Source organism: Microtus pennsylvanicus, chromosome X (assembly GCF_037038515.1).
Source record: "Microtus pennsylvanicus isolate mMicPen1 chromosome X, mMicPen1.hap1, whole genome shotgun sequence".
Lineage (NCBI taxonomy): Eukaryota > Metazoa > Chordata > Mammalia > Rodentia > Cricetidae > Microtus > Microtus pennsylvanicus.
This window is the reverse complement of record NC_134601.1, coordinates 131497250-131510621: the sequence shown is the minus strand read 5'-3', so window position 1 is coordinate 131510621 and position 13372 is coordinate 131497250. Positions and strand designations below refer to the sequence as shown.

The 13372-nt window shown below is 41.0% G+C and overlaps 1 protein-coding gene across 1 annotated transcript; it reads right to left on the bottom strand.

Moving 5' to 3' along the window:
* Positions 1-12668: 12668 nt before the first annotated feature.
* LOC142840767 (large ribosomal subunit protein eL31-like) lies at positions 12669-13105 on the bottom strand. Its single transcript, XM_075957354.1, has one exon. It carries the CDS (start codon positions 13082-13084, stop codon positions 12707-12709), a length of 378 nt encoding a protein of 125 aa, XP_075813469.1. The 5' UTR covers positions 13085-13105; the 3' UTR covers positions 12669-12706.
* Between the last annotated feature and the right edge of the window lie 267 nt (positions 13106-13372).

The window sequence follows — 13372 nt, the reverse complement described above, 5'->3', positions numbered from 1 at the left end:
CAGATGTCTGATCTCCAAAATATATAAAGAACTCAAGACATTGGTAATTAAAAGAACAAATAATCCAATAAAAATGGAGTACAGACCTAAACTCTCAACAGAGGAATCTAAAATGGCTGAAAGACACTGAAGGAAAAGCTCAACATGCTTAGCCATCAGAGAAATGCAAATCAAAACAACTCTGAGATTTCATCTTATACCTGTAAAAATGGCCAAGATCAATAACACTGATGATAACTTATGCTGGAGAGTTTATGGGGTAAAGGGAACACTTCCGCATTGCTTGTGGGAGTGAAAACTGGTAAAGCCCCTTTGGATATCAGTATGGTGATATCTCAGAAAATCAGCAAACAACCTTCCTCAATACCCAGCAATACCACTTTTGGGTATATATCTAAAGTATACTCAATTGTGCCACAAGGACATGTGCTCAATTATGTTCATAGCAGCATTGTTTGTAATAGCCAGAACCTGGGAACAACCTAAATGCCCCTTTACTGAAGAATGGATGAGGAAAATGTGGTACATTTCCACAATGGAGTACTACACAGCATGAAGAAAAATGACATCTTGAAATTTGCAGAAAAATGGATGGAGCTAGAAAACACTCTTTTAAGTGAGTGAACCCAGATCCAGAAAGACAGTTATCACATGTGCTCACTCACAAGTGGTTTTTAAACATAAAGCAAAGAAAACATCATACAAACCACAATCCCAGAGAACCTAGACAACAATGAGGACACTAATAGAGACTTACATAGATCTAATCTACATGGGAAGTAGAAAAAAGGGACAAGATCTCCTGAGTAAATTGGGAGCATGGGGACCATGGAAGAGGATTGAAGGGAAGAGGAGAGGCAGGGAGGGGAGCAGAGAAAAATGTATAGCTCAATAAAAATCAATAAAAAATAGCTTTTCTCCCTATCTTCTAGCTCTTATATCATTTATGGCCCCTTTACACACTATTCTTTGAGCCTTAGAGGTGGTGGTGTAAATGTACTGCCTAGGACTGAGCACTTAACAGTAATGTAGTCATAGCAACTTGAACAGTCAATGAGTCTCTGTATTTACCACCATTCATTGAAAAGAGAAGCTTCTCTGATTGAGGCTGCGAGTAATATTTGTCAATGGGTGTAATCACAAATATTTAGAAGGTAGTGTGACCACATGTCAATTTAGCAAACAGTAGTAGTAGTATGTCCTTCCATGTATAGGACTCCTGAGCCATTTCTTAAAACCAGATTTACAATATTAGGCATGAAGACCTTCCTGTGAAATAGGCCTCACATCTAAGCTAAAAGTAATTGGTTACCTCTGTAACCTTCATGCCACTATTGCACAACTGGCCATATCTTACTTGGCATGTCAGTGTTATACCAGAGAATGTCAATATTTTTTATAGTAGGCAATCTGCCTGGGTAAATTCTCGTACTGTGTTTCAGCATACCTTCTGTTCCTTACAAAGTCAATTAAATTTTCAAAGACTTGTTAGTACCATTCAAAGATGCCATTTAAGTGTATCACAATTCAGAGGCAATTCTGAGACTTAAGAAGTGGTCTATCAGTTACTTCAGTTCTCAAACCTCAGAATCAGATTCAGGCAAGTATAGCTCAAATTTAAATAGAGTTCCTTCAACTATGTTCATGGCAGCATTGTCTGTAATAGCCGGAACCTGGAAACAACCTAGATGCCCTTCAATGGAAGAATGGATGAAGAAAGTATGGATTATATACATATTAGAGTATTACTCAGCAGTAAAAAACAAGGACTTCTTGAATTTTGCATACAAATGGATGGAAATAGAAAACACTATCCTGAGTGAGGTAAGCCAGACCCAAAAAGAGGAACATGGGATGTACTCACTCATATTTGGTTTCTAGCCATAAATAAAGGACATTGGGCTTATAATGCATGTTCCTAGAGAAGCTAAGTAAGAAGGTGAACCCAAAGACAAACACATAGGCATCCTCATGAATATTAACCTTCATCAGGCGATGAAAGGAGACAGAGACAGAGGAGCATGGGACAGAAATCTCAAGGTCCAAATCAGGAGCAGAAGGAGACGGAGCACGAGCAAGGAACTCAGGACCGCGAGGGGCGCACCCACACACTGAGACAAAGGGGATGTTCTATCGGGAACTCACCAAGGCCAGCTGGCCTGGGTCTGAAAAAGCATGGGATAAATCCGGACTAGCTGAACATAGAGGACAATGAGGAATACTGAGAACTCAAGAACAATCGCAGTGGGTTTTTGATCCTACTGCACGTACTGGCTTTGTGGGAGCCTAGGCAGTTTGGATGCTCACCTTAGGAGACCTGGATAGAGGTGGGCGGTCCTTGGGCTTCCCACAGGTCAGGGAACCCTGATTGCTCTTCGAGCAGATGAGGGAGGGTGACTTGATCGGGGGAGGGGGAGGGAAATGGGAGGCGGTTGCGGGGAGGAGGCAGAAATCCTTAATAAATAAATAAATTAAAAAAATAAATAGAGTTCTTTTTTTTAAAAAAAATCTTTATAGGCCATTTCTGTAATATTTGCTCTTTACATCTTTCAGATGCTTCTTGCTCCCCTGGGTCTTGCACTTTTGGCCCTTCAGTGAATAAGCCAGTATTACGTATCATAGACTTTAATTTCCTGACACGGGTGTGCAGAGAAAAGGGATTGACAGAGATTTACTTCACCCTCTGGGAACTATCGCTCTATCAATTGGGTAAGATTGGCTCCTTCCCTCTGAATTTTGGTTATTGAAGATTTGCCTTTTCTTCCACAAAATTTCCTGGGTCTGAAGCATGTGAGGGGAGGAAATGTCGAAGGGAAGAAACAGTCTTTGGTCCCTCTGATCAAAAGCATGATCCTTCCGAACCTTCCAGTCTAGTACTACGAGCTCTTCTTACAAAGCAATATGTAGCAACTGAGGTACTCAGTCTGAGAACATCCTGTTTTACCTAAAATAAAACCAACTCTTTAGCTGGTTTAGTATTAACCCCCACCCCCATATAATATAATCTCTGTCTTTCTTTCCCAACTAATATACAAGCACCCATCACTCATCCGAAGCCCATCTTCTTTCAGTTTTCAATCTTTGGCAAACTTGATTTCCCTATAGAGGTATGTATTTGTTGGACTATGGCTCCGGGCTTCTTTCCCCCAAGATCTGTACATAGTTGATCACATTCATTTTATTTATGTCTCAGCTCAAATGTCATCTTTCTGGACCACTAAACACTCAAACAGTTTCTATCGCTTTTGTTCTACTATCTTCAGAGCATCGACTAATTTCTAAAGTCATCTCCTCCACATAATTGTTCACATGTTTATTTTCCCTGTATCACTAAAACTGTAATTCTCTGGAAGCAAGAATGAGGTCTTTCTTGTTCACTGTTATAGTCATTCTTAGTGCCGATTAGCACTGATTTTAGATCAAATACTTTCAACTACTTGAGATGCTGAAGTAGGTTAATGGCTTGAGCCAAAAGGGTTGTGGCTACCGTGGGCACTATAACAGTACCTTGTCTAAATAAAAATACAATATTTCCAGGCAGTGATGGCACACATCTTTATTTATATTTATTTATTTATTATTTATTTTGTTTTGTTTTGTTTTTCGAGACAGGCTTTCTCTGTGGTTTTGGAGCCTGTCCTGGAACTAGCTCTTGTAGACCAGGCTGGTCTCGAACTCACAGAGATCCACCTGCCTCTGCCTCCCGAGTGCTGGGATTAAAGGCGTGCGCCACCACCGCCTGGCTATTATTTATTTATTTATTTATTTATTTATTTATTTATTTATTTATTAAAGATTTCTGCCTCCTCCCCACCACCACCTCCCATTTCCCTTCCCCTCCCCCAATCAAGTCCCACTCCCTCGTCAGCCCAAAGAGCAATCAGGGTTCCCTGCCCTGTGGGAAGTTCAAGGACCACCCACCTCCATCCAGGTCTAGGAAGGTGAGCATCCAAACTGCCTAGGCTCCCACAAAGCCAGTACATGCAGTAGGATCAAAACCCAGTGCTATTGTTCTTGACTTCTCAGTAGTCCTCATTGTCTGCTATGTTCAGCGAGTCCGGTTTTATCCCATGCTTTTTCAGACCCAGGCCAGCTGGCCTTGGTGAGTTCCTGATAGAACATCCCCATTGTCTCAGTGTGTGGGTGCACCCCTCGCGGTCCTGAGTTCCTTGCTCGTGCTCTCTCTCCTTCTGCTCCTGATTTGGACCTTGAGATTTCAGTCCGGTGGCACACATCTTTAATCCTAGCATTTGGGAGGCAGAGGCAGGTGAATCTTTGAGTTCGAGGCCAGCCTGTTCGACAGAGTGAGTTCAACAGGACAGCCAGTGTTGTTACACAGGGAAACACTGTCTCAAAAAATTAAAAAAAAAACATTATCACTTTATACACAGTACATTCAAAACCAAAAGTTTTCGGTGAATGACTATGTTCTATCTTATGTCTATGTTTAAGATGGATCTATAAATTTTTTTATTAAAAGTGATTCAATAACATCACCTCAGGAGACACTTCATTGCACTGTTATTTTTGTGTAAAGCAGAACAATTTGCATTCATCCATCCCTCTAGCATCTGTTCTCTTTGTGCTGAAGTTATAGTTTTGTGCATATTTATTTTGTCATTGCTTCATTCTGTTTTCTTAGGGGTTTTATGTACTATTTTTTAAAAAGCACTTCTTCACTGAAGTCATAATATTTATATTACTTGATTATTTCATGCTTTCCCATCAAGAATATGAACTCCAGAATAGCTATTTTGTTTATTGTTGTATTTCCAATTGCTAGAATGGGTACTCATAGAATGTTTGCTAAGCAAATGCATGATATTTCATTTCTTTGGTTGCCTCATATGTAATGCAGAGACAGTATTTAATAGTTAGGTCATTTGGGGGAGAACAGTAGACCCGTTATGGTGTGAATGCTAGGGAGCGAATTAGAGACCCTCAGCAGCAGAGTCTAGGTACAGCATCCCAGTGACACTAATTCAGTCAGCCTTCCAGCAAAACTTGAAATGTACCATAAAGCTAAACATGCCAATCCCCTTACATATTCAAACTACAAAAGGGAAATCTAAAAGTGACAAATTTCAGCACCGTGGGAAGATAATGAATCCCCTCAAAGATGTTTTTAAATAGCAGGTTTTTAAATTGAAGAGCAACACTAGCTCATAAAGATGTCATTATTGATGTTTGGGGGTTTGAGAACTTAGGTGTCACTTTGTAGAGAAAGGGAGCAATTTTAAATGGATAGGTAGAATAATATGAAAAAACTGGGATTTGTATGTGGGTGTGTTTTTGTCACCTGTTCGTGGTCATTGTTATTGCTTGTTTTATTGCTGACTCCCTGAATATGCTAATTACGGCTCTGCAATTTTTAATATTTTTTATTTAATTTTTTTCATACAATATATTTCGATCATGTTTTTCCCTTTCCTCCAACTCCTCTCAGATCTTCCCCACCTCTCTCCTCGTCCAATTTCTCTCTCTTTAAAAAAAACACAAAAGAAAAGTCAAAACAAGCAAAACACTAATAAAATTTTAAAAATAAGGCCCAACAAAAACAAAATTAAACAATAATTTCCACAAATGTACATAGAATTCATTTTGTATTGACCTGGGTATAGGGACTTCCCTGAACTGTGGTTTCTATACCAGTGACCTTGCATTGGAGAAAACTGATTTCCATTTCCCAGCATGTATCAAGTACAAAAAGCTTTGTGGCTACGGCTGTGCAGGTTTAGTACATGCTTACACATTCTCTCTCTCTCTCTCTCTCTCTCTCTCTCTCTCTCTCTCTCTCTCTCTCTCTCTCTCCCTCTCTCTTTCTCTCTCTCTGTATGTGTGTGTGTGCATCCTGTTATGTCTAAAAGACATAGTTTCCCTGGAATCATCTATCAGCTCTGACCCTTATATCTTTCCTCCTCCTCTTCGGCATAGATTCCTGACCCCTGAGAGGACAGGTTTGATAAAGACATCCCATTTAGGACTGAGTGTTCCAAAGTCCCTTCCTCACTGCACATTTTTCCAGTTGTGGGTCTCCAAGTTAATTGCCATCTACTACAAGAAGAAGCTTCTCTGAGGTTGGTTGAGCTAGGCACTGATTTATGGGTATAGCAGTATGTCATTAGGATTCATTTTATTGCTTTAGCAGAATAATAGTATTTTGTGTTCCCCTAGAGCCATGGCCTATCTAGTCTCATATTCTTGGCCCTTTACAGAGTGTCAGGTAGGCTCTGTCTCATGGAGTAGTTCTTAAATACAATTTAAAAATTGAGTAGTCTGTTACTCCTATAAAAAGACCACTATTTTTTGCTGGGGAATTTGGTTATGGAAGTAGAAAATGAACTGTTAATGGACTGAATATTTTGTCCAGTTCAAAATGCATATGTCAAAGCTCCCTACTTCCCATATTGTGACAGGGTTTGCAGATGGAGACTTTGTGCGGTGATAAGAAACAGGTCAGGTCACGACGGTAGAGAGCTCAGAGTGGCATTTGTGGCCTTATTATAAAAGGGATGGAGAAGAAGGGAAGAAGAGAGGAAATTCATGTTCTCTTAGGAAGTGTGGCCTTATTATAAAAGGGATGGAGAAGAAGGGAAGAAGAGAGGAAATTCATGTTCTCTTAGGAAGTGTGGCCTTATTATAAAAGGGATGGAGAAGAAGGGAAGAAGAGAGGAAATTCATGTTCTCTTAGGAAGTGTGGCCTTATTATAAAAGGGATGGAGAAGAAGGGAAGAAGAGAGGAAATTCACGTTCTCTTAGGAAGTGTGGCCTTATTATAAAAGGGATGGAGAAGAAGGGAAGAAGAGAGGAAATTCATGTTCTCTTAGGAAGTGTGGCCTTATTATAAAAGGGATGGAGAAGAAGGGAAGAAGAGAGGAAATTCATGTTCTCTTAGGAAGTGTGGCCTTATTATAAAAGGGATGGAGAAGAAGGGAAGAAGAGAGGAAATTCATGTTCTCTTAGGAAGTGTGGCCTTATTATAAAAGGGATGGAGAAGAAGGGAAGAAGAGAGGAAATTCATGTTCTCTTAGGAAGTGTGGCCTTATTATAAAAGGGATGGAGAAGAAGGGAAGAAGAGAGGAAATTCATGTTCTCTTAGGAAGTGTGGCCTTATTATAAAAGGGATGGAGAAGAAGGGAAGAAGAGAGGAAATTCACGTTCTCTTAGGAAGTGTGGCCTTATTATAAAAGGGATGGAGAAGAAGGGAAGAAGAGAGGAAATTCACGTTCTCTTAGGAAGTGTGGCCTTATTATAAAAGGGATGGAGAAGAAGGGAAGAAGAGAGGAAATTCATGTTCTCTTAGGAAGTGTGGCCTTATTATAAAAGGGATGGAGAAGAAGGGAAGAAGAGAGGAAATTCATGTTCTCTTAGGAAGTGTGGCCTTATTATAAAAGGGATGGAGAAGAAGGGAAGAAGAGAGGAAATTCATGTTCTCTTAGGAAGTGTGGCCTCATTATAAAAGGGATGGAGAAGAAGGGAAGAAGAGAGGAAATTCACGTTCTCTTAGGAAGTGTGGCCTTATTATAAAAGGGATGGAGAAGAAGGGAAGAAGAGAGGAAATTCACGTTCTCTTAGGAAGTGTGGCCTTATTATAAAAGGGATGGAGAAGAAGGGAAGAAGAGAGGAAATTCACGTTCTCTTAGGAAGTGTGGCCTTATTATAAAAGGGATGGAGAAGAAGGGAAGAAGAGAGGAAATTCATGTTCTCTTAGGAAGTGTGGCCTTATTATAAAAGGGATGGAGAAGAAGGGAAGAAGAGAGGAAATTCATGTTCTCTTAGGAAGTGTGGCCTTATTATAAAAGGGATGGAGAAGAAGGGAAGAAGAGAGGAAATTCATGTTCTCTTAGGAAGTGTGGCCTTATTATAAAAGGGATGGAGAAGAAGGGAAGAAGAGAGGAAATTCATGTTCTCTTAGGAAGTGTGGCCTTATTATAAAAGGGATGGAGAAGAAGGGAAGAAGAGAGGAAATTCATGTTCTCTTAGGAAGTGTGGCCTTATTATAAAAGGGATGGAGAAGAAGGGAAGAAGAGAGGAAATTCATGTTCTCTTAGGAAGTGTGGCCTTATTATAAAAGGGATGGAGAAGAAGGGAAGAAGAGAGGAAATTCATGTTCTCTTAGGAAGTGTGGCCTTATTATAAAAGGGATGGAGAAGAAGGGAAGAAGAGAGGAAATTCATGTTCTCTTAGGAAGTGTGGCCTTATTATAAAAGGGATGGAGAAGAAGGGAAGAAGAGAGGAAATTCATGTTCTCTTAGGAAGTGTGGCCTTATTATAAAAGGGATGGAGAAGAAGGGAAGAAGAGAGGAAATTCATGTTCTCTTAGGAAGTGTGGCCTTATTATAAAAGGGATGGAGAAGAAGGGAAGAAGAGAGGAAATTCATGTTCTCTTAGGAAGTGTGGCCTTATTATAAAAGGGATGGAGAAGAAGGGAAGAAGAGAGGAAATTCATGTTCTCTTAGGAAGTGTGGCCTTATTATAAAAGGGATGGAGAAGAAGGGAAGAAGAGAGGAAATTCATGTTCTCTTAGGAAGTGTGGCCTTATTATAAAAGGGATGGAGAAGAAGGGAAGAAGAGAGGAAATTCATGTTCTCTTAGGAAGTGTGGCCTTATTATAAAAGGGATGGAGAAGAAGGGAAGAAGAGAGGAAATTCACGTTCTCTTAGGAAGTGTGGCCTTATTATAAAAGGGATGGAGAAGAAGGGAAGAAGAGAGGAAATTCACGTTCTCTTAGGAAGTGTGGCCTTATTATAAAAGGGATGGAGAAGAAGGGAAGAAGAGAGGAAATTCACGTTCTCTTAGGAAGCGTGGCCTTCCACTAGAGCAATTACTCTCAACCTTCCTAATGCTGTGACCATTTATATAGTTTCTCATGTTGTGGTGACCCCAGCCATAAAATTCCTTTGTTTTCTACTTCATAACTGTAATTTTGCTACTGTTATGAATTGTAGTGTAAGTATATGACATATGGGCTATCTGATATGTGATGTACGTGGGAGTTGCGACCCATCGGTTGAGAACCACTACACAAGAGCTTGGTGTACTTACTGGGGGCAGCACTCTTAAAGAAAACTGATTTTGCCTCTACTAGTATGAATGAATTGCCAATAGCTCTGAGGTGCTTTGAATGAGAATGGGCCCCATAGGTTCATATACTTGAATGCTTGGTGCCCAGTTGATGGAACTGTTTGGGAACTATTAGGAGTGTGGCCTTGTTGGAGGAGGTGTATCACTGGGGGTGGGCATTGAGATTTTGAAATCCCCTTTCATTCCCAGTTAGCCTACACGGCCTCCCAGTTGCTGCTAAGGATGCAAGCACCAAATAATTCTTTCTTTGGTGAGTTGCCTTGGTCATGGTATCTCATCACAGTAGTGAAAAATAAGTAAGACAAGCTCCTGGCTAAAATTAATTTTTGTAAGATCACTTTTATTTAAGGGATTTGTATGTCTACCATTAACCTGGTATCATGGAATTCTCGTTATTGTAGCTTTGATGTCACAGAGTATAAACCCTCTCAATCAGCCTCTTGATCAACTTTATTTTAGATGTGCTGGGTCCCTTGAATTTTCTTATAATTTAATGATCCCCTTGTTAATTTCTGCAAAGAAAGGAGTTAGTGCTTTTATACCAGTTCTGTTTAAACCTTAAATCACGTTGGAGAGTACTAACTTCTAAACAACTTTACATTTTTTCACCAAGTCAAATTCTCTTTTTAAAATGTTTTTATTTGTGGATATTAGGTGTAAAGTAAAATATAGCCATTCTATAATCTACAGGTCAGAGAGGCTGGGTAGCAAGGAAGGCCCTGCGAAGGGGGAATAGAAGAGATCTTGTGGGTGAACTTGGGGTCGGTGGGGATGGGAACATGGGGGATTGATGGAGGAAGGTCATTGGTTAAATAAAAAGAAACTGCTTGGTCCTCATTGGTTAGAAGATAGGTGGGAGGAGTAAACAGAACAGAACGCTGGGAGGAAGAGGAAGTGAGGTCAGACTCGACAGCTCTCCTCTCGGGAGCAGACGCCTCAGAGAGATGCCATGCTCCCCGCTCCAGGGAAGATGCATGCATGAAGCTCCGACCAGGATGGACTTAGGCTAGAATCGTCCCGGTAAGACCGGTGCTATAGTTTATTAGAAATGGGTTGATTGGGATATCATAATTAGCCAGTAAGGGCTAGAGCTAATGGGCCAAGCAGTGATTAAATGAATACAGTTTGTGTGTTGTTATTTCGGGTAAAGCTAGCCGAGCAGGCAGCCGGGGTGCTGGGGACGCAGCCCCGCTGCCCTTATTACTACAGGGGATCAGGTTGGGAGGTGGATGGAAGGGGAGAGGAGTGAAAACAGATGACTAGAAAGGGGGTCCAATTCAGCACCAGATAGAAAGCCGGTGCAAGGGAAAGTCCTACAAAATCCACAAGGGTGACCCCAGCTAAGACTCCTAGCAACAGTAGATACGTAGTCTGAACTGGACATCTCCTGTGACCAGGCAAGACTTTCAGTGGTGGGATTGGGACACCAACCATCTATATAACTTTTGATCTACAATCTGCCCTGCCTATGGAATGTGCTGGGATAAAGGTGGTGCAGAGGTTGTGGGAGTGGCTAACCAATGACTGGTGCAGCCTGAGACCCATGGCATCAGAGTGAGCCCACCACTGACACTGCATGGAATGCTAGGACCCAGAGGCTGCTGCACGGCACAGAGACCCAGGATAGAGCCAAACACAGATGGAGAAAAAAGGCCAATTTAATGATGCCTAACAATATTCTGCTATACCTATAGATTGGTGCCTACCCCAATTGTCATCAGAGAGGCTTCATCCAGTAACTGATGGAAACAGATGCAGAGACCCACAGTCAAACATTAGGCCAAGCTCAGGGAATCCTGCTGAAGAGAGGGAGGAAGTCTTGTAAGCGCCAGAAGGATAAAGGACATCACAAGGAAACCCATAGAAACAACTAACCTGGGTTCATAGGAGCTCATAGAGTCTGGACACCAGGGACTGACCTATGCCCTCTACAAACATGTGACACTTGTATAGTTTGGTTTACTTTTGTGACTCCTAACAGCAAGAACAGGGGCTGCCCTTAACACTTTGGATGGCTTTGGGAACCTATTCCTCATACTTTGTCCAGGCTTAATACAAGGAGAGGTGCTTAGTCTTAGGACAAATAGATATGCCATGCTTTGTTGATACCCATGGGAGGTCTGCCCCTTTCTGAACAGAAACAGAGAGGGAGTGGATTAGGGGGTTTGGAGGGAGGTGGGGGAGGGAATGGGAAGAGAGGAGGAAGGGAAAACTGCAGTGGGTATGTAAAATAAATAAATAAATTTAAATAAAGTATTTTTATTTTTTCTTTGAGAATTTTATATAGTATATTTTAATCATATTCTTTCTCCTTTCCCAACTCCTCTCAGATCCCCTTCCACTTTCCTGCCCACCCAAATTTATGTATTTATGTAATTTCTCTTTAAGAAAACAAACAAACATGGAGTACTATTTGTGTTGACGAGCTACTCATGAGCACGAGGCTTACCCTGGAGTGTGGTTGATATACTTAGTGTCATTCCACTGAAGAAAACTGTTTTTTCCCTCTCCCAGAAGGTACTAATTGCAAATAGCTTCTTGGTTATGTCTGGGACTTTGTGCCCAGTTGCCCTCCCCTGTGCTAGGGTTTTGTCAAACTTGAGCTCATGGCAATCTTATTGATGCTGGCTTATTTATGTAGTCTCTGGGAGCTCATACATGCATAGATCTTATTATATCTGGAAAACACTGTTTCCTTGAAGTTATCTCTCACCTCTGGACCTTGAGAGAAGGGGGTGTGCTATAAACATACCATTTAGGGCCAAGCACCCCAAAGTCTCTCACTCTCTTCATACTGTGCACTTCTGGGTCTTTGTGTTAATTATCACCTTGTGCAGAAAATAGCTTCTCTGATGAGGGTTGAGTGAGGCACTAATCTACAGCAATATGTTAGTAGGGGGTCATTCACGGATATGTCAACTTAGCAGAATAATAGCAATAGGTTTTTCCCTAGGGCTCATAACATGTTCAGGTTCTTGGCCTCATTAACAGCCTTATGTATAGGTTCCATCTCATGAGCGAGGCCTTAAAACCAATCAAAAAGTGGTTGGCTACTCCTATAACTTTCATACCACCATTGCACCAGTAGGCATATTTGTAGGCAGGTCACTGTTGTAGGTATGTCATAGGTTTGTTGGGTGAGACTAATGAATATTTCCCCTCCATTAAGGTGCGTAGTACCTTCTACCACTTTTAACCTGAGCAAGGAGAGGTGAAGCTTCCAGCTGAGTACCAGCTAGATTTCTCCGTGTTTGATGACATAAGTACATGATGTCTTCATCAACAGGGCCTTACAGTCAGATTGTGAAAGATTATGAATAGCACTGGCGATAGTCTTTAATGTTTGTGATTGAGGGGTCTCTGGGGCCCCTTTGGTCAGTGATTTGAAAAGATGTAACCCATTCCAAATACAGGCAGTTTTATTTGACAGCATATGATGCCTAGTTGGGATATTATGTTCTCATTATATTGAATTTCAATTTAAACTCATTTGCATATGTGCATATATTTTAGGACTTATTCCTTATTTTGTCTCTCAATAGTTTTGTAGCTTGGGGTACATAAGTCCTGAACTTTTTTTTTTTTTTTTGCTGTTCTCCAACTTTATTTGAGATTCAGTAGGTTAGTTCTCATCCACATTGACTGTCTGTAGATTTTTGAATGTGGTAACAGGCACGTAAGTTACCAATGTGTAGAGTTTGTTTGGTGAGTCCTCATCCTCATTACGTTTTCTGGACAAACGTACCCGGATACGATATGGAACATTCCTTATTCCTGTGGCCCAGATGGCTTTATTGAGCCTGGTATCAATCCGCACATCTGGAGTCCCCATCTCCTTCATGGCAAATTTCCAGATTTCTTTAAGTGCCCTAGGAGCACGCTTCTTAAAGCCCACGCCATGGATGCGCTTGTGAATGTTGATGGTGTATTCTCGGGTCACCACCTCGTTGATGGCAGAACGGCCCTTCTTCTTCTCGCCACCCTTCTTTGTGGGAGCCATTCTGCCGGGCCCAAGCTGGAAAGGACCAAGTCCTGAACTTTTAATTGAACTTTTGAACTTTCAGAAGACAGAATTGTGGAAAATCCAGTATTTATCAGGCCCATATGATGTACAACAATATGTTGACATGTTTATTCCATGAATACAACTGTATCCTGATTAAAGCAAGATTTTTTTTGTTATATCTTGGTTCTATGACCTAGGGAAGATTACTCATTGTTGTTAAGCCATATTCTTATCTCTTTAAAACTGAAGATCACATTGTCTCAGAGTTGTTGAGAATTTTTT

Bases quoted from the DNA above. Each gene is read 5' to 3' on its own strand.
- LOC142840767 (XM_075957354.1), bottom strand. From the start codon at position 13,084: ATGGCTCCCACAAAGAAGGGTGGCGAGAAGAAGAAGGGCCGTTCTGCC.